Source organism: Plecotus auritus (genome assembly GCF_963455305.1).
Source record: "Plecotus auritus genome assembly, chromosome: 4".
Classification (NCBI taxonomy): Eukaryota; Metazoa; Chordata; class Mammalia; order Chiroptera; family Vespertilionidae; genus Plecotus; species Plecotus auritus.
Window position 1 is genome coordinate 189,082,850 of NC_137775.1, and position 26,632 is coordinate 189,109,481.

The 26,632-nt window shown below is 52.7% G+C and overlaps 1 protein-coding gene across 3 annotated transcripts in view; it reads right to left on the reverse strand.

Moving 5' to 3' along the window:
* DOCK4 (dedicator of cytokinesis 4) overlaps nucleotides 1–26,632 on the reverse strand; it is a 217,007-nt gene that overhangs the window by 43,836 nt on the left and 146,539 nt on the right. For all 3 annotated transcript variants that reach the window (XM_080666770.1, XM_080666771.1, XM_080666769.1), the window contains exons 14-30: nucleotides 26,448–26,572; nucleotides 25,559–25,721; nucleotides 22,784–22,890; nucleotides 21,359–21,515; nucleotides 19,873–19,970; nucleotides 19,684–19,767; nucleotides 19,188–19,288; nucleotides 19,020–19,101; nucleotides 17,384–17,554; nucleotides 16,635–16,827; nucleotides 13,301–13,428; nucleotides 10,923–11,057; nucleotides 9,877–9,975; nucleotides 6,899–6,993; nucleotides 5,982–6,057; nucleotides 3,827–3,927; nucleotides 3,342–3,400 (exon numbers count right to left, since the gene is read on the reverse strand). In XM_080666770.1, the coding sequence (XP_080522896.1) occupies nucleotides 3,342–3,400; nucleotides 3,827–3,927; nucleotides 5,982–6,057; nucleotides 6,899–6,993; nucleotides 9,877–9,975; nucleotides 10,923–11,057; nucleotides 13,301–13,428; nucleotides 16,635–16,827; nucleotides 17,384–17,554; nucleotides 19,020–19,101; nucleotides 19,188–19,288; nucleotides 19,684–19,767; nucleotides 19,873–19,970; nucleotides 21,359–21,515; nucleotides 22,784–22,890; nucleotides 25,559–25,721; nucleotides 26,448–26,572 (1,974 nt within the window). The remainder of the gene's footprint in view (nucleotides 1–3,341; nucleotides 3,401–3,826; nucleotides 3,928–5,981; nucleotides 6,058–6,898; nucleotides 6,994–9,876; nucleotides 9,976–10,922; nucleotides 11,058–13,300; nucleotides 13,429–16,634; nucleotides 16,828–17,383; nucleotides 17,555–19,019; nucleotides 19,102–19,187; nucleotides 19,289–19,683; nucleotides 19,768–19,872; nucleotides 19,971–21,358; nucleotides 21,516–22,783; nucleotides 22,891–25,558; nucleotides 25,722–26,447; nucleotides 26,573–26,632) is intronic.

The following is a 26,632-nucleotide window of genomic DNA, read 5'->3' on the forward strand; positions in this document are numbered from 1 at the left end:
GGCCCGAGGCACCAGGAGGCTCTTGAAGGGCAGGGCGCTCTGTCACCCTGGGGTCCTCTCAGAACGGCTCTCACAGCGGTTCCTCCGTCGCAGCCCAGCCCGGCGCACCCGCCACATTGTGGGGCGGGATTTTCTGTGCCGGGGCGGCCGCACCCGCCTTTCCATCCCCGCCCCGGGAGGCAGGACCGCGGCCGGTTTGCTGGCATCACACGTGGGGACGTGGGGATGGGGTCCGGGCCTCCCTGGCCACGCTCTCCACCACAGACACCCCAAAGCACAGCGTGGGACGGACCCTGCAGGACCCAGCAGCTCCTCCCGGGCGTGATCGCCGGGTCAGCCGCCTCCTGGTCGGGAGCCTCGCGATGCGTTCCCACTTGCGCACCCGGAGCGGGGCGAGGCGGGACGGGTTTCCACAGCGGCCACGAGACGCTGCGCTCGCCAAGGGAAGGAAGAGCCGCTTTGTATTTAGTAAGCAGGTTAGTCCACCCAAAAGGAGGAGGAACACCCGTGCGGCAGGGCGATGCAGGCCGCAGGTGGGGCACAGGCCCTCAGCGCAGGCGGAGGGGGTGCCTGCGGGCCGCTCCACAGAGCAGTGTTGGGCCGGGACCAGGGAAGGCAGCGCAGCAGGCATTTCCCGAGGCCACGGCGGAATGAGCGCCAGGGCCTAGGTCACCTGCAGCGCCGGAGGCTCCGCGAAGCCAGAAGCCAGGACTCAACTCCGGGGAAACGACGCAGCGGCCACGGACACAGCCACAATCGCCTCCTCGGCCCCTGAGCCCTGTCCTGCGGGACCGGCGGTGGAGCGTGAGGGAGCATAGGAGCGTGAGGAAGCGTGATGGAGTGTGAGGAAGCATAGGAGCGTGAGGAAGCGAGAGGGAGAGTGAGGAGCGTGAGGAAACATGAGGAACGTGGGAAGCGCGAGGGAGCGTGAGGAAGCGTGGGGAGCATGAGGAAGCGTGAGAGAGCGTGAGGAACGTGAGGAAACATGAGGAACGTGGGGAGCGTGAGGAAGCGTGGGGAGCGTGAGGAAGTGTGGGGAGCGTGAGGAACGTGAGGAAACATGGGGAGCATGAGGAAGCGTGAGAGAGCGTGAGGAACGTGAGGAAACATGAGGAACGTGGGGAGCGTGAGGAAGCGTGGGGAGCGTGAGGAAACGTGGGGAGCGTGAGGAACGTGGGGAGCGTGGCGAGCGTGAGGAGCCTTCGCGCAGAGGCCTGGAGCTGTGCTAGGCTGCCGTTGGGCTGGGAAAACAAGGACGGGCCAGTGTTGCCTAAAGCGGGGCAGCGCGAGGGTCCTCGGGAGAACTTGGAAGCCCAGGCGCCATGCCCACCCAGCGACACTGTTGCCTCAGGTCTGGGCGGAGCCAGAGCTGGTTTTTCAGAGCTGGTTTCTCAGAGCTGCTGGGAGCCGCGCTGTCCTAGGTACGAACCCCACCCATTACAGGCCAGGAGGCGTCCCAGGTTTTACACCCTCAGAGTTCCCAGCGGGCTTCTTCCCCTCACAACCCAAAGAGAGCCTACCCGAAACCAGCTGTAAATGGCGTGTTGTTTTTTAATACGTTTTTATTGATTACAGGGAGGAAGGGAGAGGGAGAGGGAGAGGGAGAGAGAAAGGGCAATGGAGAGAGAATCATGGATCGGCTGCCTCCTGCACGCCCCCTCCTGGGGATGGAGCCCGCCACCCGGGTGTGTGCCCTGACCGGGAATGAACTGTGACCTCCTGGTTCATGGGCGCCCAACCACGGAGCCGCTCTGGCCGGGCTGTAAATGATGTTTTAAGACCATCAGGGTGCCAAAAACCGGTTTGGCTCAGTGAATAGAGCGTCGGCCTGCGGACTGAAGGGTCCCGGGTTTGATTCCCGGTCAAGGGCATGTACCTTGGTTGCGGGCACATCCCCAGTAGGGGGTGTGCAAGAGGCAGCTGATGGATGTTTCTAACTCTCTATCCCTCTTCCTTCCTCTCTGTAAAAAATCAATAATAAAAAAAAAGACCATCAGGGAATTGTTAATATAAGCTGGATGTTAGACTCATTTACAGAATTAACCAACTTTCCAATTTCTTCTTCCCAAAGAAGCCATTTAATCTAAAACCCAGAGGGTTACCAATATTTGAAAGACAGCAGAGGAGAAACACTGATGACGCGTGCAATGACATCTGTAGGGAGAATAAAGGTGCCCGCTGAACTGAGCAAGCGCGGTTCCTGCGCCTCCATGCACAGGTCTCCTGGCGTGGACCAAGGTTGCCATGGAAATAACCATACACAGCGATGCTACGATTTATCCCGAGGGACAACGGCCATGTTTCTGACCTTCTGGTACCCAAACGACCCTGCCCGGGCCTTCTCACCGGGGCGTGGACAAGAGCCTAAATAGCCACGAGAGCACTGAGCACGGAGCTCGATTACCCATACAACGGGGCTTCCTCACATGGCTCTGCATGTTTGAGAACTAACTATACGTGTCCCGGTCAGAAATCACTCTGTGACATGAATGGAAGTCAAAGATGATGCTTCCGTTTTCACGAACAGAAAACACACCCTGCCTTCGCCACGCTGTGCTTGGAGGAACGCCAGAGCAAGGATACCTTCGGGTCATCGCACATTCAATTCCAATAGGTTCATCCCTTTAACAAACCACGAGGAGGAACCACGCAGTGGCAGTGAATGGACACGATACACGTGTGTAGGTAACATAACTAACATACCAAGTTAAACAGGAAGTAATGGAAACCCTCTCTGCCAAGGAGATTTTGGAACAGCCTATTTTCCAGGTGTTCTTTCCTCTGTAACCAAACCTGTGCCATCAATTTGCTGGAATACTGCGCTCTGTCTGCTATGATTGGCTAACAAAATTAGATCTAATGGTTCCCTAGCAACTGCAGATGCCTTTACATCCTTTGACTATACTCTTTCATGATATAGGTCAATGGTTTCAAATTTTTTAAAGAGTAGTGATGCTCAAGTCCATTTCCATGAAGTTTAATCTAAATTTGGTAGGATTCGGAGTCCTAGAAATTTCGAGGTGTTACAGTTCCAAATTCCAAAAGGTTCTTAACACACTGCTAAAATTGTATGTATTACTGGAGTGAGCTGGATTATAAAATTTATCACTCCACAATAATGAAACTCAGGAAGATGAGGTGACTTTTTCAGGCAGACACCAATTTAAGGATTAGTTGTAACCCTAACCAATGCCAACATGTCATTATTTTGTATAGATACCTTCACTGATTTAGACATTTGGTTTCAAATCCTGTCCTTGGCAAATTGCCTCTTCACTCAGACAGTGAAAAGTGCGGTGCTGAGCTGTGAAAAGCCCGTGGCTTCTCTTTTCATCACTTACCCAGGTTTTGCCACATGCTGAAGATTTCACAGCCCATTGTCACCCGCATGTCCCCATACCTGAAACAGAACAAAAACCAGACCTGATACAGAGCCTCCGGAACAAAGACAGATTTGTGTCTCTAGGATACTATCAGTCTGAGTTAAAAGTCAGTATGTGTTTAATGAAAGATTTCAATGTGTATGTCTTGATGTCTCTAATTCAAATCTTCATATAAATCTTTAATAAAACAGATATGCCTCATAATGTTCACTTTGGTAGTAATTTTGAATCCTAAATGACTGAGGACAAATAAAGAAGTTTAAATAAGTTCAAGATATTGAAATTCCCAGAAAAGCCTGCTTCTTGTCCTCTTGGTCATCACCTCTCCATTGTAATTTCCGGCATGAACATCTAATCTATGAATCGTTCGAACTAAACACCCTTTAAAAGGCACCGCACTTGGTATGCCTCATGCTCCCATCTGATTACACACTGGTACTTACTTTTCTAAGACCTTTTTCTTTTTGGAAGGTGTGAACATCTCCAATTGCAGACACAGCTGGTTTATAAAAATGACCGCGAGGTAAAAGTAGGAATCCCAGATCTGAAACAAGAATGAAAAATTTATGTAGTATGTTGTCAGAAATATTTACAGGGGAAATGAGATGATACGTGGATTTGCCTCCAAAGTGGTAAGTGGAGAGGGTATGGCTGATATCCGATGGTCCTGAGTTGATAACAGTAGAAGCTGGTTATGGGTACATTGAGTTCCTTATGCTGCCCTCCCTACTTTTACATATGCTTTAAATGGTCTACAAGAAAGAAGTAAACTAAATACTCGCTTTTACTTTATTGCTTCCATGTGGTGTTACAGGTGTCAGGAGCTCTCTGGTATATTTAAATGGAATATATTTCATTTATAACTATGTGTCTCCAAGGAGGCAGAGGTATGAGATGAATCACTTTATTCCTGTGTGAATTCCTTTTTGGAACTCCTTTCAATGTAGAACTCAAAAGAATGCATACACTTTTTTGGAAATGCTAATTGCTTTAAATTCAGACAGCATATAAAAATTCCCTGCCCAGACAAATCTTTTGATTCAAAGTTTTCTTATCCCCAAAACAGCATCACAGAGATTAGAATAAAATTGCTGACAATAAACTTAACCAAAAAGATATAAGATATAATGGAAAAAACTACTTCTCTACGGATACCAAGTAAAATTAAAAAGGAAGTAGAAATATTAAAAAGGATTAATATTTTTCATATATAAAGAGTTCTCACAATTAAAAAGTATGATAGAACCCCAGCAAAATAATGAACAAAGGTCCAGAATGACAATTTACAATATAAGAATTTTAGTCAATAACTGGTCAATAACAAGTAACTATTAAGAAATGCAAATTAGAGAAAAAAAAGATTTTACTCCTTATCAAACTGTCAAAAAAAAGTTTCTCCCACTGTTGGTATATAGATAATCAAATGGGTGTTACAAACTTTAACTCAGCAATTCCACTTATAAACATTTATTCAAAGAAATAATTGGGGACATAGGCCAAGTTGTATTTTGTAAGAATGTACATAAAAATAATTTATAGGAACAAAATATTAGAAACAACCAAAATATTAAAAAGTAGAGCTTTATGAAATTTTGATTATAAAGTCTGATATAATTTATAAGGTCTGATATAAAGAAATATGCAATCATTAAAATTCCATTGGTCTTATTATATTTGTGGGGGTTTTTTATTTTCTAGTTAACCAATAAGGACATTTTATTAAATGTTTAATTTGAAAGATGTCATTTAAAAAATAATAAATAAAGATGCCCCAAAACATAGACATCGTGAGGGAGAGGCAGTACAGCCCCACCCACCTCTTCACCATTTCCTGTTTGCCCCTGAAAAAGTAGGTCAAGAACTCTTATTAGAGACCCAGGCACATCACAGATGCAGAGTTATGCCTTAGAGAACCTTACTAATCATTTTTTTTCCTTCTCATTAATTTATTCTAAAAAATGGGAAGACGAAAAAGTAAAGGAAGTAATGGGATTACTTTGTGTTTTCTTCATATAAACTCTATCTTAAAATATGTCTTAAAAACATTATGTTCTAAGTCCCCTTAGTCATGCATGAGGATCACAAAGAGAAGAAAAGAATTAAAAATTATGGTAACGAGCCCAGCCAACGTGACTCAGTGGTTGAGCATCGACCTCTGAACCAGGAGGTCACAGTTCGATTCCTGGTCAGGGCACACGCCTGGGTTTCGGGCTCAATCCCCAGTGGGGGGCATGCAGGAGGCAGCTAATCGATGATTCTCTCTCATCGTCATTGCTTTTTTCCTCTCTCTCTCCCTCTCTGAAGTCAATAAAAAATACATTTTTTAAAAATTCTGGGAATGACATAGCACTGTCTCCTCTTAGGGCACTGGGATTCCACCTGGTGGGTAAGCACCATTATAGCCATGACTTGCTCACACATATAATGAAAACTCTCCTACTATTATTCACAATTAAAACATAGATGGCCCGAGGTGAATTTGAAGTAGCCAGAATAAATTTACTTTCCTATAAGAGAAAACAAATACATGAGGCCATTTCCTTGAGTACCAGGTGAAACCTTTACCCCAAGTCGAATAGTTGTGCGAGTAATACTTACCTTGTAATCAAAGTTTTCATTTAAGAAGTTCTTACGAAGTGCATCTGACAGGTAGAGAACCGTTGTGATGATCACACTAGAGATCAAAGTAACAGAGAAAGTTAGGAACTTCACACCAATGCAGAAGAATACGGTACAGCTGTAAAAGGAAAAGAGGGAAAAAACACACGGAAAAGAATGAGGGGCTTTGCATGTACGACTGTGGGAGAATGGCCAGGATTTTGAAGCAAAGAGCCATGTGCAGAAGAATGCCCACATTCTGCCTCCTGCGAGGCTCGGATTTAGGGGCCCTGATGCAGGGACCGTGGAAGTAACAGGTGGTTTCCCCAGGCTGGGCAGGGATGAACAAGGAGGGGGTGGGGTTTCTCAGGACATCATCTATCTGTTCTATTGTTCGATTTTTAAAAAATATATATTTTTATTCATTTCAGAGACGAAGGGAGAGAGAGGGACAGAAGCATCAATGAGAATCACTGATAGGCTGCCTCCTATTTGACTTTTGAATCATGGTAACGTACCACCTGTTTAAAAGAAGTAGTAGTGATTTTTTTAAAAGCAGTGAGAGAAGGTAATTCAAAGGCAGAAGAAAAGGACCCCAGGACTTGGCAGCTTTGAGCTTGCGATCAAACTAAGAACATCATGTTGTTCTCCGCTCTAACCCTGGATGATGAGCTTCATGTATCATCAATACAAAGGCTGTACTAGCCTGGCCGGTGTGGCTCAGTGGTTGAGCACTGACCTTTGAACCAGGAGGTCACTGGTTTGATTCCTGATAGGGGCACATATCTAGGTTGCGGGCTCAACCCCCAGTGTGGGGCATGCAGGAGGCAGCTGATCAATGATTCTCATCATTGATGTTTCTCTCTCTCCCTCTCCCTGCCTCTCTCTCTAAAAAGACAATAAAAAAAAGGTCTTACTTGTTAGCCACCAGGCGCATCACAGTCCAGTCCTTGGGGAACATCTCGGGCCGTATCAATATTCGGAACACAGTGAATATCTGCAGCAGGAAGTCCTTGGGTGAGGAGGAAACAGACCATCTTACTGCGTTATTGGTTATTGTAATCGCGCACACACACAGCTAGGAGAGTGGAAAAACACTCCTCTCTTATGTAAAAATTTTCTTTCAATTACAATGGCCTGTTCAGGCATCCTTCTCAGAGATGTCATGGCAGAGGGCGATGGCATTTCTGGAGATGTTTTTTTTCCACAGGTCATCTGGAAACACACTGTTGTCAGATATGGAGATATCTCCTCTTCACACCTTGTCAGGGTGGGGCCCAGGAGGCCACAGCACATGGCACCTGGTGACACCCCGCATGAAGTGAAGAAATGTAGCTGGCCTGACTCAGAGATGGGTGCAGCCTAGCTTCGATTTAGATTCATTAACTGAACCTTAAAGAATTTTTGCTGTAACCTTAAGGGTTGCTAGGAAAATACCTCTAACAATTGGATGGAAGGCAACAGTATGGTGTTGCCGAAAATGTAAAAACAACAACAAACCCAAACACCAAAGTTTTATATGTCAAACCCAACAACACATTATGTGAAACATGTAAGCTGCTTGAATATGAGATTATGATTGTCAGTCAAATCATCAGAAGACAGAAAGACAGACTCTTAAAAACTAAGAAACATGCTGTGTGTACGTGTGTGTGTGTAACATACTCCGACAGCTCTGCTCAAGCTCGTAAATATTTAGACAAGAATTTATTTCAGCTTCTTTGGCATCAACCCATACATTGAGAATAGGTTTGATTCCGGTCAAGGGCACGTACCTCGATTGTGAGCTTGATCTCCAGCCCTGGTCGGGGCACGTGAGGGAGGCAACTAATCGATATGTCTCTCTCACATCGATGTTTCTCTCTTTATGTCTCTCCTCTTCCCTTCTACGTTCTCTAAAAATTCAATTAAAAAATATCCTCAGGTGAGGATTAACAAAAAACAAAAGGAAGATCCTGGTGAATTAAAACTTGTGCATGTAGTTCATTAGGAACAGAAGATGTTTGTCTGGGGTGAGGGATTTGAAAGCGGCTGAGGAACTGCAGAGAGAGGGGCTCTGTCCTATAGGTAACATGGAGTCCTCAAGGCTTAAAGGTGGAGTGAGGCTTAATCAGATAGGATTTTTAAAAATATATTTTTGTTGATTTCAGAGAGGAAGAGAGAAGGAGAGAGAGAGAAACATCAATAATGATGAGAGAATCATTGATCGGCTGCCTCCTGCAGGCCCCACACTGGGGATCAAGCGCACAACCTGGGCATGTCCCCTGACCGGGAATCGAACCGTGACCTCCTGGTTCATAGGTTGATGCTCAACCATTGAGCCACACCGGCCCGGCAGATATGGTTTTTGAGCCAGTACATAAAAGACAATGAAAGGTTACAATGTCCTACGTAACTTCCGGAACATGTATAATCTCACACCTTAAAGCCCGCCCCACAGTTCTGCATGGAAAGTCATAATCCACAGAGCACAGGACCCTCACTGCTGTCCTCCCACATAAAATGCCAGGGACGAGGCCGAGTGTCAGTCCGCAGAAGAAGGTAGGCGTATAATAAACCATTACTGACGACGCAAGGAAGGAAAAAACCCTAATCACGTCTTACTTTTTGCTTTTGTTCATTTCCAAAATAACGCCGTGTCCCAGAGAAGGGAAGAATTAACAAGGCCGAGTGGCAGCCTCTGGCCCTGCGCCCACGCACCTCTGCGACACTGTGCCTCACACCATGTGCCCACAGCCTGCGCAGGCCGCGGAGGAGAAACGGCAGGACTTTGCTGCCCTTCATAACTCTGAGGATTTAAAAGACTGAACTATGATGTCCAGACATCCTAAGTGAAGAATGGCTCCTCCACCATCCACATCTGATGAAAGTTAATCCCTGCAGCATTACCCTCCTTTTCAACCACACACGTGGCCCTCTGTGTGTAGAGCTCCAACGCTTCTTATCCACTTACATCCTAAGCTCAAGAGTGAAGGTAAGCATGAAAAACATGGGAGTTCAGGCTTGAGCATGAACATGCCAATCAACCGGAGTCAATCAACCCTCACGCATGATCCATGTTTTTAAAATGTACAAGTCTCCCCCAAGGCCCCGGGAAGGCTTCCAGTCGTGTACCGTCAGTGTGACCTTCCCCACCGGCCTAGACTCCCCCCCAGCAGTTCAGAACCTTCCCATTATGAAGCTGTTGATCATGTCTGGGTCCCCAGAGGAAAATTGGAGGGATGGAGAGAAATAAAAGCAATAAAAGGACGGACGACAGGTCCTTTCTCCCACTGAGGACAATAACTTCCAAGCTTTTAGCGAACACCATGAAGGAAGCAGCAAAGTGCCCTAGATCTCGGCAAAGACTAGATATCAGCATATTGCTAAGGCTACAGGCTGACCGAGAATATCAGCCACAACTCTGCCTCCCGCGTCAGCACACGGCAGCCGGCATCTCTCACGGGGGTTTCAGAGGGATGGAACCAGCTAACACATCTCAGTGAGCCCTAATCTTCCCTGAGGGTGACATTTGCAGGGCCACTGAACTAGGGTTAGTCCACCGGCTTTGGTCTCCTTAGCTCTGTTACTCTGTCTCTGGCCTGTTGCACGTTGATGACAGGTGTTTTAAATGCTACGTTCTTGTCCAAGATAAGAGCTAATTACTTTGCATGAGCATAGAAACTCTACAGCAAGCATGTCACAGACGGTGGGCCACATGCCGGCCGCGAGTTTGACATGCTTGCCTTACAGAGCCAACAGGGATGAGCAGATGCGTGGACGAAGCTGAGAAAAAGCAGCTTAAAGTTTAATGGAAAGTAGTAAAGCAATTGTCAAGGGACTGTCCGAACAATGTTGAAGAAGAATGGGAGAAGGTAAAAAGGGACATTAAAAAAACTTCTTAAATGTCACTTACCCTTAGTTCTTCCTTTGTACTGAAACTATCAAGAAGCTGTTGATAATGCCTGTCTGTCATTTGTCGTAACAGGGACAGGAGACAAGCAACAAACTCCCCCTAATTAAAACACACAAAAAAACGCTTCAGTAAGGACACAGACACATCAGTGACTTGCTTCAAACTACCCTAAAATAGAACATTTAAAAACAACAACAAAAAACACTATGACTCAAACTCCCCCTATGGAGTCTTCTTACTCTAAATTCACCATAATGTCACAGTCCAAATCTCTCCCCAGAGAACCATGTCCTTGTTGTACATGAATTTCTAAATTCAGAGTGGAATTCCCCACTGGGGTGAAAGCTTCTCACTAGGGAAGTAACTGCACATTTACTACGCCTTCATTCGTTACACCATCAATGCTGTGAGGTAGGTGCTATAGTACTTATTTAAAGAAGAAAGATGGCCCGGCCATCATGGCTCAGTGGTTGAGCATCGACCTATGAACCAGGAGGTCACCGTTCAATTCCCAGTCAGGGCACAGGCCCGTGTTGTGGGCTCGGTCCCCAGCAGGGGGCGTGCAGGAGGCAGCTGATCAATGATTCTCTCTCATCATTGATGTTCCTATCTCTCTCTCCCTCTCCCCTCCTCTCTGAAATCAATAAAAACATATTTTTTAAAAATAAAGAAGAAGGATGGTACATTTTGTTCTTCCACCAACTGTTCCTTGAACTTTAAAAAGCTCTCTCCGGCTGGAAAAAACAACAACCTTGTAACAGGTTTCCTTTCCAATATCTAAGCGCACGGGAGGCAGCTTTCCCACAGTAACACACGTGGCCCTCAGTCCACACCCTCCATCCCGGGGCTCCGAACCCTCCCAGTTACAAACGCTGCTTCCTTTGCACGTGGGGGCCAGCTAAGCACACTCTGCGGCGCTTGTCTAAAGTTTTCATGCTCACACCCAAGGCCAGAGCCCAGATTCCCGCAGCACCCGCCTCCCAACGACTGACCGCGGCCGTGACCCGCACATGCCCTGCCCCGCGGCCGTTCGCCTGGGGACTCACGGTGACATCCTGGAAGTGGAGCCGCGTGGCGGAGCCGGAGGCCTGCGGGCGGCTGGTGATCTCCAGGATGGTCCTCAGCAGGATGTCCAGCAGGCTGGTCACGATCACGTCGATTTCCTCCAGCACGGACTTCTCCTTGAGAGAGAAAAACTCTGTGTTCAGGACGTTCTGGCCCACGGCACGCTCGTCTCTCGGGAAAGGGGAAAGAGCGTTTCCAAGTAGAGAAGGAGGCGTCGGAGAACTCGGAGCTTTGCCGGCCCTGGATGTCCCCTGGTCACCGACGGGAGCGACCTCCTCTTACAGAACACAGGGCGGGAGGCAGCGAGGAGCTGTGCCCGAGACCCACATACAAAGGGGGTGAGGCCCTGGGATGGGCACAGGACGGATTCAGAGCCCGGCTGGGCCGCTGACAGCGTGTGACCTTGAGCGTGTCAGCTTGCCTGTCTGCACCCAATCCCCCCCCACAAAAGTCCTCTGGCTTCTGAAAGTCCACCATATGTTTTTATCTCAGATGGTGCTCACATCCCTTTTCTCAGTGCCTGAATCGCACGGCCATTTCCCCAAACTCGATGTGAAGTGCGAATGACGATCTCTAGGAACGTGACTGTTATCAAGAGCCCTACCAGCTAATGTGAGCACAAGCACTCGGAAACCCCATCAGCTGCCGCCTCGACCTCAGGCCAGTGACCGAGGTGGCACTGCCTTCCTGAAGCAAGTTAACCCTCCGCACGCCTCCAGGTCCTGGGCGACCCGACCTCCGCGCTGCCCGTGGGGAGTGAATCTGGACTTGCCCACCCGCCCGAGACGAGGCTCCGCCAAGTGCTCCCCCGGGAGATCGCCTTCGCCAAGAGGACACATGGAAAGAGGGAGCCTGAAAGCGCTCTGGGCGGGGTTTCCGTGATGATCTCTCTTACACGTGTGAGAAACTACCCCGGTTTCCTCCCAGAGCAGAGACCCCGCCCCGAGCGCCTTGTGGCTGAGCCATCGCTGATGCGGCGCCCAGGAGAACGGTGAAGCCGCCGCCCAGGGCGGCTGCCCGCAGGCTCCTGCGTGAGCGAGCTCGCGGCCCTCCTGCCCAGCAGCTGCAGTCTGCGGGCGCCAGCTCACCAGGCTCCGCAGGGCGGGCTCCTGAACCGGGCAGAGGGCGTTTTAAGGCAAAACGAACGCCTTCCCTGTCACTGCGGGGACCTAGTCCCAGGTCACCCGCGGGCCTGGGATGGAGGCTGCCCAGGACCCGTTGCCCCGCCCAGCCAGGTCTCCTTTAGACACAGCTTCTCTCAGGTGCCCACTCCACTCCCGCGGGGTGGGGCCTTCCCTCGCCCCCTCCCCTGGAGCCCCCCATCACCTGCCAGCCCACCCTTCAGACGGCCACCAGGGAGGGCCGGGAGCGGGAGACCAGCAGAGCTGTCGGGGGGGGGGGGGGGGGGGGGGGCAGAGCCACGGAGGGCGCACCCTCGCCGTCACGTGACCGACGAGCAGGATGCTTAATCGCAGCTGCAGGTGGAGCTGGAGCAGGACCCTCCCATGTGGCTGTCACATCAGGCCCCGAGCCACGGCGTGAATGCCCCGAGCTGTCCCCACTGACAAGCAAGCGTGCGATTTCCCCCCATCTGCACGGAACTTCAAATGCAAAGGCATCGCACGGAGTCAGGAATTGACAGAATCCCCTAAGTGACAGCAAGTCAGGGTTCTGGGAGGACGGGGAACAGTTGTGGGGCACGATACCCCAGGCTCCAGGGCCTTCCTCGGCCCCACAGTGTCCACAGGCCATGGCCAAGCGTCACCGTCCCACAGCCGTCCCAGACTGGCCCCCGCCGACTTCCCTCCGCGCGGCCCTTCACCTCCCACAGAGCCTCCCTCATATCGAGATGAAAGACAGTCCGGCCTGCATGGCTCAGTGGTTGAGCGCTGACCTATGAACCAGGAGGTCATGGCTCGATTCCCGGTCAGGGCACAGGCCCGGGTTGCAGGCTCCATCCCCAGTGGGAGGCGTGCAGGAGGCAGCCGATCAATGTTTCTCTCTCATCACTGATGTTACTATCTCGCTCTCCCTCTCCCTTCCTCCCTGAAATCAATAAAAATACATTGAAAGAAATAAAAAGACACATGGGAGGCGTGGAGTCTCATCTTCCTACCTGGGGACATGGCTCTTTCTTGAAATACAAGCTTCGGAAACCCAGGTTATTTGGGGTAACAGCCACCCCGCAAGGTTAAAAAACATTCCTTCAGAGGAAAAACATGAAGTGCGACCCAGCTGGAGACGGAAGGGAGGGCGTCAGGGCTGGCTCCACGGGGCTCTTTGAAGACAGTCAAGGCTTTAGGTGCAGGAGCCGCGGGACAGGACGGGACGGGACGGGACGGGACGGGTGTGTACTCACCGAGCTGTTCTTCTTGCTGAGGCAGAACACGTTGCTGAGGATGCGCGCGCAGGCGACCAGGTCCTTCTGCTGCCGCAGGTGCATGTGCAGGTGATGCAGGACCACGGGCAGCAGGATGCACCTGGAATCTGCGGGGAGGAGCCGTCAGCGTCCCCTGCACAGCCCCTTCCTCCCCCGTCAGCAGCAGCAGGAGCGGGACGACGGATGCATTGTTAGCACAGGTAGCTAAGAAGGCACCAGTCCCACACCATGCAAGCTCAAAGCCCGTTGCTCCTTTCCCAACCCACGATTCCTGCACTCCACAGGGTTTTCACTTTAATTGAAATAGGGTTTTTAGCCTGAGCTGGTCTGGCTCAGTGGACAGAGCATCAGCCTGTAGACTGAAGGGTCCCGGGTTCGATTCCAGTCAAGGGCACATGCCCAGGTTGCGAGTTCCATCCCCAATAGGGGGCGTGCAGGAGGCAGCCGATCCATGATTCTCTCTCATCATTGATGTTTCTATCTCGCTCTCCTTCTTTCTTCTTCTCTGAAATCAATATATATATATATATATATATATATATTTTTTTTTTAAATAGGGTTTTAAAAAAATTGCTTGTTTTACCTCCAAATATCAAAAAGGCATGCTTCTCGGGCCTTTCCACTGAGATGGATCACCTACTGGCCTCCTAGAAGGGCGGCCACGGTGTGGTTTATTTCCCTCGCCTCTCGGCTCCCCAGCCCCGCCAAAGACTCAGGGCACAGAGAGAAATGAACACTTGGGGTTTGCTGCCATCCTGATGTCCAACCTCCGTACGTGGTTGGAGTTCTGTTTGGCTTTGGTTTTGTTGATCTCTTTTTGAAAGCTTTTGGGAAATGAATCCTGGCAATTCAAAATTTCATGATTATTCCTTGTCTTTTGGTCTCTTCAATGCATAAACGCATATCCCTCAGCTCGGGAAACCTGCCTGGAATTATGGCTATGATGATTTCCTTCCCTTTTATTTTTTTCTATCCTGTGTCTGGAACTTTGCCTATATTCACATCATGAATCTCTTTTAAATTTATCTTTATTGTTGAAAGTATTACAGATGTCCTTTTTTCCCCGTTGACCCTCCACCCCCGCCCAGGCCTTTGCCACACTATGGTCTCTGTCCATGGGCTATGCACACATGCATACGAGTTCTCTGGTGAATCTCTTCCCTCCTCCTCCCCCTTCCCTCTGACATTCCTCAGTCTGTTCCATGCTTCTATGTCTCGGGATCTGTTTTGTTCATCAGTTTATTTTGTTCATTAGATTCCACATATGAGTGAGATCCTGTGATACCTGTCTTTCTCTGACTGGCTTACTTTGCTTAGCATAATGCTCTCCAGGTCCCTCCATGCTGTCTCAAAGGGTAAGAGATCCCTCTTTTTGGATCTCTTAAACTATCTTCTACTTTGTCTGACTTTTTTTTTTTTTTTAATCTTATTTTTTTGGTCCAATTTTCTGGGCTATTTCCTTACTTTACCCCCCAAGCCTTCTATTAAGTTTTCCTGTTTATGCTACGATGTATTTCCTCTCCAAGGGTCCCTTATTCCTTCCCAGGCCAGCGTCATGGGCCTGCACGCTGGACAGGGACACAGGCCCTGGGCTCCGAGGGGCCCACCTGCTCTAGGCCGTCGCTGCCACCAGGAGACTCAGAGTAATTTTCAGACCAGACGCTTGCATTCCCTGATGTGGCCGCTCACGTTAGCTTCTTGGGATGGTCTCTTCCAGGACCGCCCATCCTTGCTTCATGCCTGCACGATGTGTCTCTTGGGAAATCAGAGACTATTTTCTTGATGTTTTGTTTTATTTTCACCCTGAAGTACCTTTTCCTTTCAAGTTCTTTTTTGTTTGTCTGTTCCTTCCCTTTGGCCTCTGTTTTCACAGAACCTGGTGACCTTCCACGGTCACTGCTCATCACCAGCGAGCACTCGGCTTGTGGGCGGGCGAGGCTTTGCTGCAGGGCACCAAGGGGAACCCCCACTTCAGAAGCAGAGCCCTCTTCTCTCGCGGGTCAGTCTCCCTGTGGGGTAACCTGCCAGGCTCCTCCTGGGCCGACAAGCCCACACCTATCCGTGACCTGTCAGGCCAGGCCCGGCCATGGCTGCTGCGTCTCTGTCTAATGGGGAGGCCTATCTGTCGTGGGGAGCCCCGTCCCCCATGTAGCAGCATCTGATTCTCTGCTCCAGGCCCATCTCCTTCACTTCATCCAGGGAGTAAACTCCTTGGGCAACAACTCAGAGGAATTACTCTTGGTTTATGACCACCCATACGTCGTATATTTGCATAAATTATAATTCCACTTGACTCGTTCATGAGAAAATGGATAACATAAGTACCTCTATGCTGATCAAAGGAATTAAACTGGTTAGAAACCTACAAGGAAAATCCCAGGCCCATGTGGCTTCCGTGAATTCTATGAAGCATTTTATATAAGAAACCGTAACAAGTCTGTGTGAGTCCCCCCAGAAAACCCAGTAAAAGGAACCACCACAGACTCACGGAAGGAGGCAAGCATCGCCGAGGCCCACAGCGGCCAACGCCATCACAAGACTTAAAGAACTACGGATGGCTGCCTCTCCTCAACACCGAGGCAAACATCCCCATAAAATGTCACCAACATCCACGCGGTTTGATACCTATCTCACTGTGATTAAACAGTCTATCCTGCGAAGCTAAGGCCGAACCCTCAATCAGTGCAATTCAGAACACTAACGGTGGATGCAGAGACACCAGGCAAGATCAGCATCGGCTCGTGATCAAAACTGTCACGAAGCGAAGGACGGAAGGTCATCCCGTCAGGTGAGCAGTGAAGGGCATTAGTGAAGTGCCCGCCTTCCGCGAACACAACGCCGCACAGCAGTGCTGTCTCCTTAAGGCCACAGACAAGCGAGGGCGGCCCCGGCCGCCTGTTGGTGCAGCATTACCCTGGGTCCCCCGCCAGGCAGTGAGGTGTCTCACGGGAAAAGGCGTACGTGGCTCTCTTCCTAATACAAATCAGAGGGCGCAAACCAAGCACTCACAGCGGGAGGGTGCCTTCAGCCGCGCCTGCACAGACACAGGCCTCGCAGGACAAGGAAGCGCACCCTACACCCAGCGGGTGGCCAGTCCCTCACCAGCAGGGCTTCCCTTCCTTCTAGAAACAGGGGTGAGCAGCCATACACGTGTACCTGGCTCCTCAGCAGGTTTACCCCGCCACCCGAGGCCCAGGGCCGTGGAGAAGGAGGTTGGCAGTCTCCCATCCGAATGGCTTCGCTGCCCTGCGGCCACGGAGGCGAGGCGGGCGTGGGGAGCTGCCCTGCGCGCTCTGCCCTGCGGGACGCCCACCTGGGTTGGTGTAGAGCTGGCTCTCCACGGTCTGGCCGATGCACTGCAGCTTCACCGCCTGCAGCGTCTCGTCCACGTGCAGGAGGGTGGGCAGGCTGCCCAGCGTGTCCTGCACCAGGTTGGCCACTTCCCGGACGTCGAAGAGCTTCAGCAGCTCGGAGTACACGGCGGGGAAGGAGCTCAGGAATACGGCCTTCAAGAGAGAAACGCAGGTGAACTCCCGACATGCCCTCAGCAACAAGCTGTGAAACATCAGGGAGGCCTGGCCGCCATGGCTCAGTGGCTGAGCATCGACCTATGAACCAGGAGGTCAGGGTTCGATTCCCGGTCAGGGCACAGGCCCGGGATGCGGGCTCAATCCCCAGTGTGGGGCGTGCAGGAGGCAGCCGATCCGTGATTCCCTCTCATCATGGATGTTTCTCTCTCCCTTCCCCTCTCGTTTCCTCTCTGACATCAATAAAAATATATTTATTTGTTTGGTTGGTTAGTCCTCACCCAAGGGTATTTTTCCATCGGTTTTTAGAGCGAGTGGAAGAGAAAGGGAAGGACAGAGAGACACATCGACGTGAAAGAAACACATCGGTTGGCTGCCTCCTGCACGCACCCCGACCGAGGAGCAGCCCGCAACCGAGGTCCATGCCCTTGACCAGAACCGAACCCGGCACCCGTGGGTCTGCAGGCCGATGCCCTATCCACGGAGCCACGCCAGCCGGGGCCATGGAAACGTATCGGAAGGAAAAGAGACGCACCTGGGACTGCGACAGCGGCCCGGCCCCTCTGCTCTCCTGCGACAGGAAGAAGCGCACGGACAGGAGCAGCTCGCGGATGCAGCAGCGGAACTCCTCCTCGTGCTGCCCGCCCGTGGCCAGCGAGAAGAGCCGGCGCGACTGCACTATGTACTTGAAGATGTACTCCTGGGCCTGCAGCACACGGCGACACAGTGACCCTCAGGGAGCGCAACGCACGGACACACAAGGACGGACAGGGAGCCGGTGCAGTGTGGCTTCGGGTCCCCGCCTTACACGCAAAGGGCCCGGGAGGTTCTGAACGGCCTTTACATGTGGGGGAGAGCTCCTCTGCTCCGAGGCCTAATGAGGGAGAACGTCTGGATCATTGAACATTTCTCTGGGCGGCGGCCAGAGGGGAGGGAGCAGGGGCCGGGGAGAGGTGAGGGGGGGAGAAGTATAAGCTGGCAGTTACAGAACAGTCACAGGAGGTGAAGCACAGCAGAGGGAGGAGCGTCTTAGCACGGTCACAACTGCGTAATGTTGTCATACAGGGTCGGGTGGTCCTACCAGGGGTGGGCAAACTTTTTGACCCGAGGGCCACCGTGGGTTCTTAAACTGGACCGGAGGGCCGGAACAAAAGCATGGATGGAGTGTTTGTGTGAACTAATATAAATTCAAAGGAAAGGAGTGGAGGGGAGAGCAAGAGAACCGGATAGAACAGCCGGATCCGGCCCGCGGGCCGTAGTTTGCCCACGGCTGTCCTAGACTCATCGGGGCATCCCTTTGTAAGTGATACACACGTCTACCCGCCATGCTCCACACCTGACCCTAGTATAATATTGCACGTCCACTATCGTTGAACAACTAAAAAAATTTTTAAATACATAAATATAAAAATTCTATGCAATTCTCCAAAGGCAAAAACAATATGCTTTAATCCTCAGAGATTTTTAAATTAACAAAAAGCGTCTGTTTTCGAAAGTAATCTTGCTTTGCTAGTGTGTACTCTCGCCACTTAGTATCTTCCTCCAAGCAGACCCTGTGATCCATTTATCATGAATAAAATGCTTGTTTTATTAAGTGTCCACTTGTCTACTCTCCTCCACCGACATCACACGGGCGGCACCCACAGCGGCGTCAGGAGTAGTTCCCGGATCATCCCGTTGGGAAGCTGTATTCTCTTGGACATGTGTGCAGGTGAGGGCTCGGCATCTCCACGTGCACCTGAGCACGCAGCACCGGGAGGTGGACAGTGTTAAAGGAGGAAACCCGGCAAACCTCAGTTTCCCTTCCGTGGTCCCTGCTAAGCCACCCGTTCTCTCTGAAAATGTAAGGGCATCGCTCTCAGGTGACGACAAAATCAAGTGCCGGGAATGGCCAAGCTTGACCGCCCACCCGTGGTCCTCGCACTACCTCCTCCTGCCAGCCCGCACCCCAGGGGTTCAGGCGCCCAGAGGGGGGGGAAGGGCTCATCCCAAGCGGGTGCAGTGGGCGAGCCTGGCAGGTCCCTCTCAGTGTCCCCAGCTCTGCAGCAGCCGTGGTGCGAGTCAGATCCTTGGGGTGCAGTGAACGCCACCCCCCACCCGTCTGCATGGAGGGGCCTGTTCCCCTAGGCATCGCCACGCTCAGCGCCCCGAGAGGCCTCATCTGAGGTTACCTTCAGCACCTCCTGGATGTGCTCCTGCCGCTCCGCCTCCGTGATCCGGTCCACGTACCACTTGAGCACCTTGATGAGGTCTCTAAAGGGCGGGAGAAACGGGCGGGAGGGTCTGCTTAGGAAAGCGCCCACGACGTGGTGCCAACGCCGCCGGGAGCAGGGGCTCACCTGTACGCCAGGGCCCCGGCGAAGTGGCTCTCGATGTACGTGTCCATCACCGGCTTGAAGTGATGGAATTTGCTGTCTTGCAGCAAATTTATGATGTGGACCTGAGAAGAAAACTGAGTTTTAGGAAACCATCGGCAAGCCCAGGTGGTTTTGTCATTTTTAAGTGAATTCTCACGCTCTTAAGCAGGCGTCCTCAAACTACGGCCCGCGAGCCACATGCGGTCCGCCGAGGACATGTATCCGGCCCGCCTGGTGACGCTGCCTGTCCTGCTTAGCAGCCGACTCATCCCGGGCCCGCAGTGCACATAGGAATTGGTTCATAGTTTTTTTTTAAACTATAGTCCGGCCCTCCAACGGTCTGAGGGACAGTGAACTGGCCCCCTGTTTAAAAAGTTTGAGGACCCCTGGTTCAGTGTCCATTTCCGAAACGGCCTTAGGCGAGTCGAGAGGGACAGGCCACACTGTTAAGATGTCATGAAAGTGAACGTAGACTCACCAGAGAATCAAACACTTTCGACCCATACTTTTGGGAATTTTCATCTAAAATCCCGAACAAGGTGTCCAGGGTGTCTTGCAGAAACTGTGAGGGAGAGAAGAAGGAAATCCCCCCGTCAAATGGGGGCGGCCCTTCCCCTCCGACCTGCCCCATCCCGAGGGCCACGAGAGGGACGGGGACCGCGCGTACCTTGACGATCTCGGAGCCGTCGATCTCTTTTAACTTCGAGAGGCAGCCTGGGATCTTGTCGGGGTGGGTTCTCCACTTCAGAAGGTCGAGCATGTCGCCTTCGAACAGAACAGAAATTCGTGTCTCACCCGAGAGCCTGCGTCCGAGGGCTGTGGCTGTCCGTGCCCCGCCGGGCTGTGAACCCCAGGCAGCCAGCCAGGCCAGGCTCAGCCCAGCACCCACAGCCTCCAGGGCGGGAGACGGGCCCCCGAAAGTGCTCCAGGTTTGGTAAATGCTTGATGGTCAACACAGCTCTGCCCATGCGGCTTATTTAGGGAACATCACGGCCCACTGACTGATGAAGTCTGCGACAGCGTGGCATCTCTTAACCTGGGGCTAACAGCCTTCCACCGAGTTTCCCCAAAATAAAGGATGCTGCTGATTTTTTAAAAATACACCTCCAGCAATACTCCGGAAGGGGAGAAGCCGAAACGAAGATGAGCCCGAGAGACCCGTTCCCCAGGGCCTGCGCAGAGAAACAGAGACTGGCCCGAGGAACCCAGAGGCGTCTGCTAAGGGTCCGTGTAGACAGGGCACATTCCGCCCGATGCCCACGAGGAGACATCCTCCCGGCCACCGACGCCGCTCTGCGCCTCCGAGAGAGACCGGCGGCTCTGAGCACGGTGCAGGCACAGGCGTTTCGAGGCGAGAGGCCTTCCCGCGAGTGACTCCCCTCAACACAAGGCGGGACTCGTTCACGCGGGCTTCGGGGCGCGCGCCACACGCGTTACGTGGCGACGAGGAAGAACCCAGGCGTGTTTCTTTACTCCCCGCGTCACAGACGCGGCTTTCAGGACAGTTTTCCCGGCGGACCGTCTTGCTTTCTTCATCATCACTTCCTAAGCATCCCGACCACAGGACAGGAGCCCACACCACGAAGCCACAGCCGCCGGATCAACCGCAAACCGGCTTTATTCCACGGCTGCAGCTGGGGTGCTTGTGGAGCCAGACAACCAGAGGGAGGAAGGCGGCGGTATTCTCTCTCTCTCTCTCTCTCGTTTTATTCTCTCTCGTGTTTTCAACATGTATTTTTATTGATTTCAGAGAGGAAGGGAGAGGGAGAGAGAGAAACATGAGAGAGAATCACTGATGGGCTGCCCCACGCACGCGCCCTGACCAGGAACAGAACCGTGACCTCCTGGTTCCTAGGTCAATGCTCAGTCACTGAGCCACACTGCTCAGGCTCATTCTCTCTTTTTTTTTTAAGCAGGTGGATTTCGAGGGTTGATTGGGAGAACTGTGTACGTGGGTCCCAACACTGGGTCATTCTGAGGCCCTCGCGTGACATGCATTGTACAGACCCTGGGTCGGAACGGTCTCCGATTTACTGGGCACCCCCACAGAGGGCTGGCGCTCTCCTCCAGCATCTGAATTGCAGGCTGGTGGCCGACGATGCTCACCAAACCCCCGCCCTTACACAGCCCTTCGCCCGAGAGCGGGACACTACCGTTCTGGGTGAGTTTCGTGGAACACAGGAACGACGTGATCCAGAAAGACTCCTTTGTGGTCTTGGTGGCGGGGTTGCTGGTCCCAAGGAGCAGGCCCTTGGAGAAGGGGAGCTTGAGGTAGCGGGTAGGGTCCTGAAGGTTCGTGTTTTCTTCACACTGTTCAAAACAGAAATAAAGTGTGTGTGTGGGCGGGCGGGGGGGGGGGGGGGGTCTCCTGAGAATTACTGAGCACAGTTTCCGGGTCTAGTGTTTATGACCCGGGAAACACTCCAAACAGATTCACGAAGAGGGTCTGGCTTTGGAGTGAAAGGCAGCAGAGGGGTGTAAAAGGAACGAGGCTCGGGTTCGGGCCGGGACCGACTGGGCTTGAACCCCAGCTCTGTCACTTCCCCCACGAGGGGCTGTCCACGTTCCTTACCCCGTGGGACTTCCCTGCCCGTCTCTAAGCCCCTGGGGGGGTCACGAGAAGCAGAACAGAGGGAGCGTGCGCTGTGCCTGGGCCTTGCAGGTGCTCCAGACATCGGATGGGTGACCAGCACCGAATTTTGGGAAAAAAACGCTCAAGTTCTTTCAACAGCTCATCGGAGGCAGCTTTTAAACAACTCCGTCCTTTGAGAACGGCCACTGGAGGAGGCGGTATTTCGGGGGGATCTGACAGTCCCATGCCTGAGGGGACTCTCTCCCTCCCAGAAAACGCCGCTGACAAATGTAAGAAGAACTGCAGGTCTAAAAACACACAGTTCCACGTTCCTCGTGTAGCTCTCTCTTTAGGCAAGGGCCGTCATTCCGTGCCAAACCCAGCGGGAACGGGACAGAGGCAATGGACATCGGGATGCCCGCCGAGCAGCCCACCACCCTCCTCCTGCGTGAGGACGAGGGCCCTGGGCGCGGGGACGGGCTGCCATCACACCAACGCGGGCGTGCCCAGGGCGACCCCCCTCCACGGCGGGCGCCTCCCACAGGCGCTGACCATCTGTCTCACAGCCTGTGCTTCCGAGTCTCGGAGGCTTTCGGCATGCTCTTAACTCAGCACGCAGCACCGGGATTTTTTTTTTTTTTTTACATGTTTTTATTGATTTCAGAGAGGAAGGGAGAAGGAGAGAGAGACAGAAACATCTAAGAGAGAGAACCATGGATCGGCTGCCTCCTGCATGCCCCCTACTGGGGATCGAACCTGCAAAACCTGGGCATGTGTCCTGACCGGGAATCACACCGGCGACCTCTTGGTGCAACCACTGCGCCACACCAGCGGGGCTGAGCTAGCTCATCGTAAAGCACATGGGAACGACACTGCATGGAGTTGACAGACGGTGTTGTCACCCCAGGAAAACCCAGTTACACCCTAAACCATCGGTGGTTCCAGGTGGACCCCCGGCATCCTGGGGGACCCCGGGGCCTGTCCCGCCAGCCCCTGCTCGCGTTACCTTGTGCACGATGAGCTCGTGCGTGCCGTCGGGGAGCGTCCTGCCGTCCTCCTGCATCAGGGGGATGAAAGAGAACCCAAACAGCTTCTTCTCGCCTTTCTCCTTCGCTGTGGGGAAACAGAGATGGCGACGACTTACTGGCTCATGTGAGCACCTGCTGACACAGGGTCATGTGACACAAGGGTCAGAGACACAGGTGGTGGAGAAGGCGCTCATCAAGGTATGTAGCCCGCACTCAGCGGCGCCCTTTGCATCAATGGAGCTCTGTCTGCAGCGGCCCCTCCACCCCCATTCCTGCCCCTTCGGCAGCAATTTCCACTCCTTGACGAACTTGCTGCATGGGGCTCATGACCTGAAATGACGGGTATTCTTTTTTAATTTGTGTATCGCCCCTTTCTTTTTGTTTTTTAATTTAAAGGATTTTTTAAAATATATTTTATTGATTTTTTTCACAGAGAGGAAGAGAGAGGGACAGAGAGTTAGAAACATCGATGAGAGAGAAACATCGATCAGCTGCCTCCTGCACACCCTCTACTGGGTATGTGCCCGCAACCAAGGTACATGCCCTTGACCGGAATCGAACCTGGGACCCTTCAGTCCACAGGCTGACGCTCTATCCATTGAGCCACACCGGTTAGGGCTCGCCCCTTTCTTATCACATCCCACCCCCCACTTGGGGATGTAGGCTCCATGGAGGGCAGGTTTCTTCTCTGTTCTGTTTCATTCTAAGCTTGGTGTCTCCGAGAGTGAATGCCAAGACCACAGGAGGTTCTCAAAGAACACATGTGACTGCACGCATGAGCTAAGGCATGTGAAATGCAGTGTTTCACCTGCTGCTCATGGGAAGGGGTCTCTAGACCGGCCAGCGTGGCTCGGTGGTTGAGCATCCACCTATGAGCGAGGAGGTCACAGTTTGATTCCCAGTCAGGGCACAGGCTCGGGTTGCCGCCTCCTGGGGACCTGTCAGCCGCTCTGGAAGCGGCGGGAAGGCGGTGGACAACAGCAGGGCTCACTGCCGGCGGGTCTGGAAGCTGGGAGCAGGGCCCTGGGCTTTAAGGGGCCTAACTGAGAATCACAAGGGCTGAGGTGCCAAGGATCATCAGCAACGCGTGTGGATAAGGAGACTGAGATCACATGATGCGAGGCACGTGGTCTAGACCTCCTGGTGTCCGCCACTACCTTCCCTCCAAACCCTGGAGAAGGCTTTCGGAGAGCCTGTGTGTTCAACTCCACTCCCTTCTGCATTTATTTATTTTAGTTTTTTATCGATTGATCTTATTTTTTTAAAAATATATTTTAATGATATTTTACAGAGAGGAAGGGAGAGGGACAGAGAGCTAGAAACATCGATGAGAGAGAAACATCGATCAGCTGCCTCCTGCACACCTCCTACTGGGGATGTGCCCGCAACCAAGGTACATGCCCTTGACCGGAATCGAACCCGGGACCCTTCAGTCCGCAGGCTGACGCTCTATCCACTGAGCCACACTGGTTTCGGCTTATTGATTGATTTTAGAGAGAGAAGGAAGAGGGAGTGAGAGAGAGAAACATCAATGTGTTACTCCATTATGGATGCATTCATTAGCTGATTTTTGTACGTGCCCTGACTGGGAATCGAACCCACAAGGTTGGTGAATGGACACGGTACTCTAACCAAGGAGCCACCCCGCCAGGGCCTCCTCCTGCCTGCAGATGGGCAGGGAGGCGTCCCAGGGCCTGGCGGCTACTCCTCCCCACACAGGCTGCACGTGGAGCCTGACCGGGATGGGAAAGCCCAGCGCGGAGCCCCGAGGGGGGATTAGACACAGTGACCTTGACAGTCAGACACGAGGCTTCAGGAAAGCGTCCTTCCCTCACAGCTGCTCTGCATTTAACCCCCGAGAGGACCCCTCACAGAGACCCGCCGTCCTGCCTGCCTGGCTCCGGCCCCCAGCACGCGGCCGGCCCTGGAAATGGAATGACCACACAGGATTTTCCTTTTTAACCATTCGTTTCAACTCCAGAGTGAAACTGGGCAAATGTCAGTATCCTTTACAAAGCGAGCAGCAATGGTGGTGATTCCCCGTCTTTGCCTCGGCTGATCACTGGCACCTGACACGTCTGCTCATCCCCTCTTGAAAGGGTCTGTTCACTCAGCCCGATTCTCCTTCCGCCTCACCGGCTACTCCTCCTTCCTAAGCTCAGCCGTGGCTCCCCCTCCCTCTCCCAAGATCTCCCTCCGTGGGATCATCCCCGGACTCTCCTTTGCTCTCTAGACTGACTACTTAGAAACCCCGCCCAGCCTCGCGGCTCTGCAATCACCCACATGCTAGTGGCACATGGGAGCCAGCTGCCCCTGGGCACGGGGCCCACGGAGGACGAGGCCCACGGAGGATGAGGCACACGGAGGATGGGGCCCACGGAGCACGGGGCCCACGGAGGACGAGGCCCATGGAGATCGAGGATGACGGGGCACGAAGCCCATAGAGGACGAGGCCCACGGAGGACAAAGCCCACGGAGGATGGGGCCCACGGAGCACGGGGCCCACGGAGGATGAGGCCCACAGAGGATGGGGCCCACGGAGCACGGGGCCCACGGAGGACGAGGACCACGGAGCACGAGGCCCACGGAGCACCCCGCCCCCCAAGGGCAAGTCGGTGACATCCCGTTGGCGGCTCGAAGTGGCCACAGTGGGAGGATCTACCCCACGGCAGCCCTTAGACACTGCACTCCGAGTGCCCTCACCCCCTCCTCCACACGACCCCCGACACGACCGAGCCGAGCCAGGGACTCACTGGAGCAGTGCCGGAACTCAAAGCGGACGTGCGCGCCCCTGAACTTGTCCACGGGGATGGGGAGCTTCAGCAGCTCGGCCCAGCGCGGGCTGTTGTTGTGGTACAGCACGAAGGAGTGGTACTCGCTGGCCGGCGGCTCCCCGGAGCCGAAGGAGATGAAGTCCTGGTGGAGAACAGGGTGGTTAAAGGCAGCTCCATGGAGACTGTGGTGAAAGCAGCCGGGGATCTGCCTGCTCCCCACACACACTCGGGTCATGGGGCTGGGCTCCTCTGCGCTTGCTTCACTCCGAGGCTCCGAGGCTGGTCTCCCAGGCCCCGTGCACGGGTGGATCTCGGTGACGTGGGCGAGGTGGGCAACGGCACGGCCACTGTGAAGGTCGAGTCCACGGCAGAGAGCTCATGCCCCCCTCCCCCCAACGAGGACAGCTCAGTGGGCCCTGGGCTCACACAGAACACCCTTCCACAGAGGAACCCAGGACCATCTCCCCACCACTCACACCCCAGGCGCCACGCCTTCCTTTGGTCAAAATGAAAATCCTAGGATGAGAGGTGTGATTTTTTGTGTGTTTACCAATGGCCGAAGGAAAGTATTTGTCTCCAAAACTATGACAGATGACGGGGAAAATATGAAATGGCTTTAAAATACTGTACTTACAGAATGACGGCTAGGAGGAAATTGCAGGCACGGTTAATTAAACAATTAAGCTGTAAACGCCTTTTGGCTTTTCCATGTTCCTTTCTGAACGGCATTTTAATGATTTAAAAAACCCCCAGGGGCAGAGGAGGAAAGGAAGATTGAAAATACCGCAAGTCAGAAATTAACCGATCTCGCTCCGGACGAGCCCAAAGCGATGACACGGAACCGTCTCGCCCCAAACCACCGGCTCACCTTCAGGGTCTGGCCGCCGCTCTCCACGATGAACATGGTCACCTCCACGTTCCTGGCCACGCTCTTGCCCCCTTTCTCAAACTCGCCCCGCTCCACCGTGATGTACAAGTCGTTCCTCATCTCACCTGGGGGGGGGGGGTGGCAAAGGAAAGCCGTTTCACACCTGCTCGGAAGGGTCATGAAGG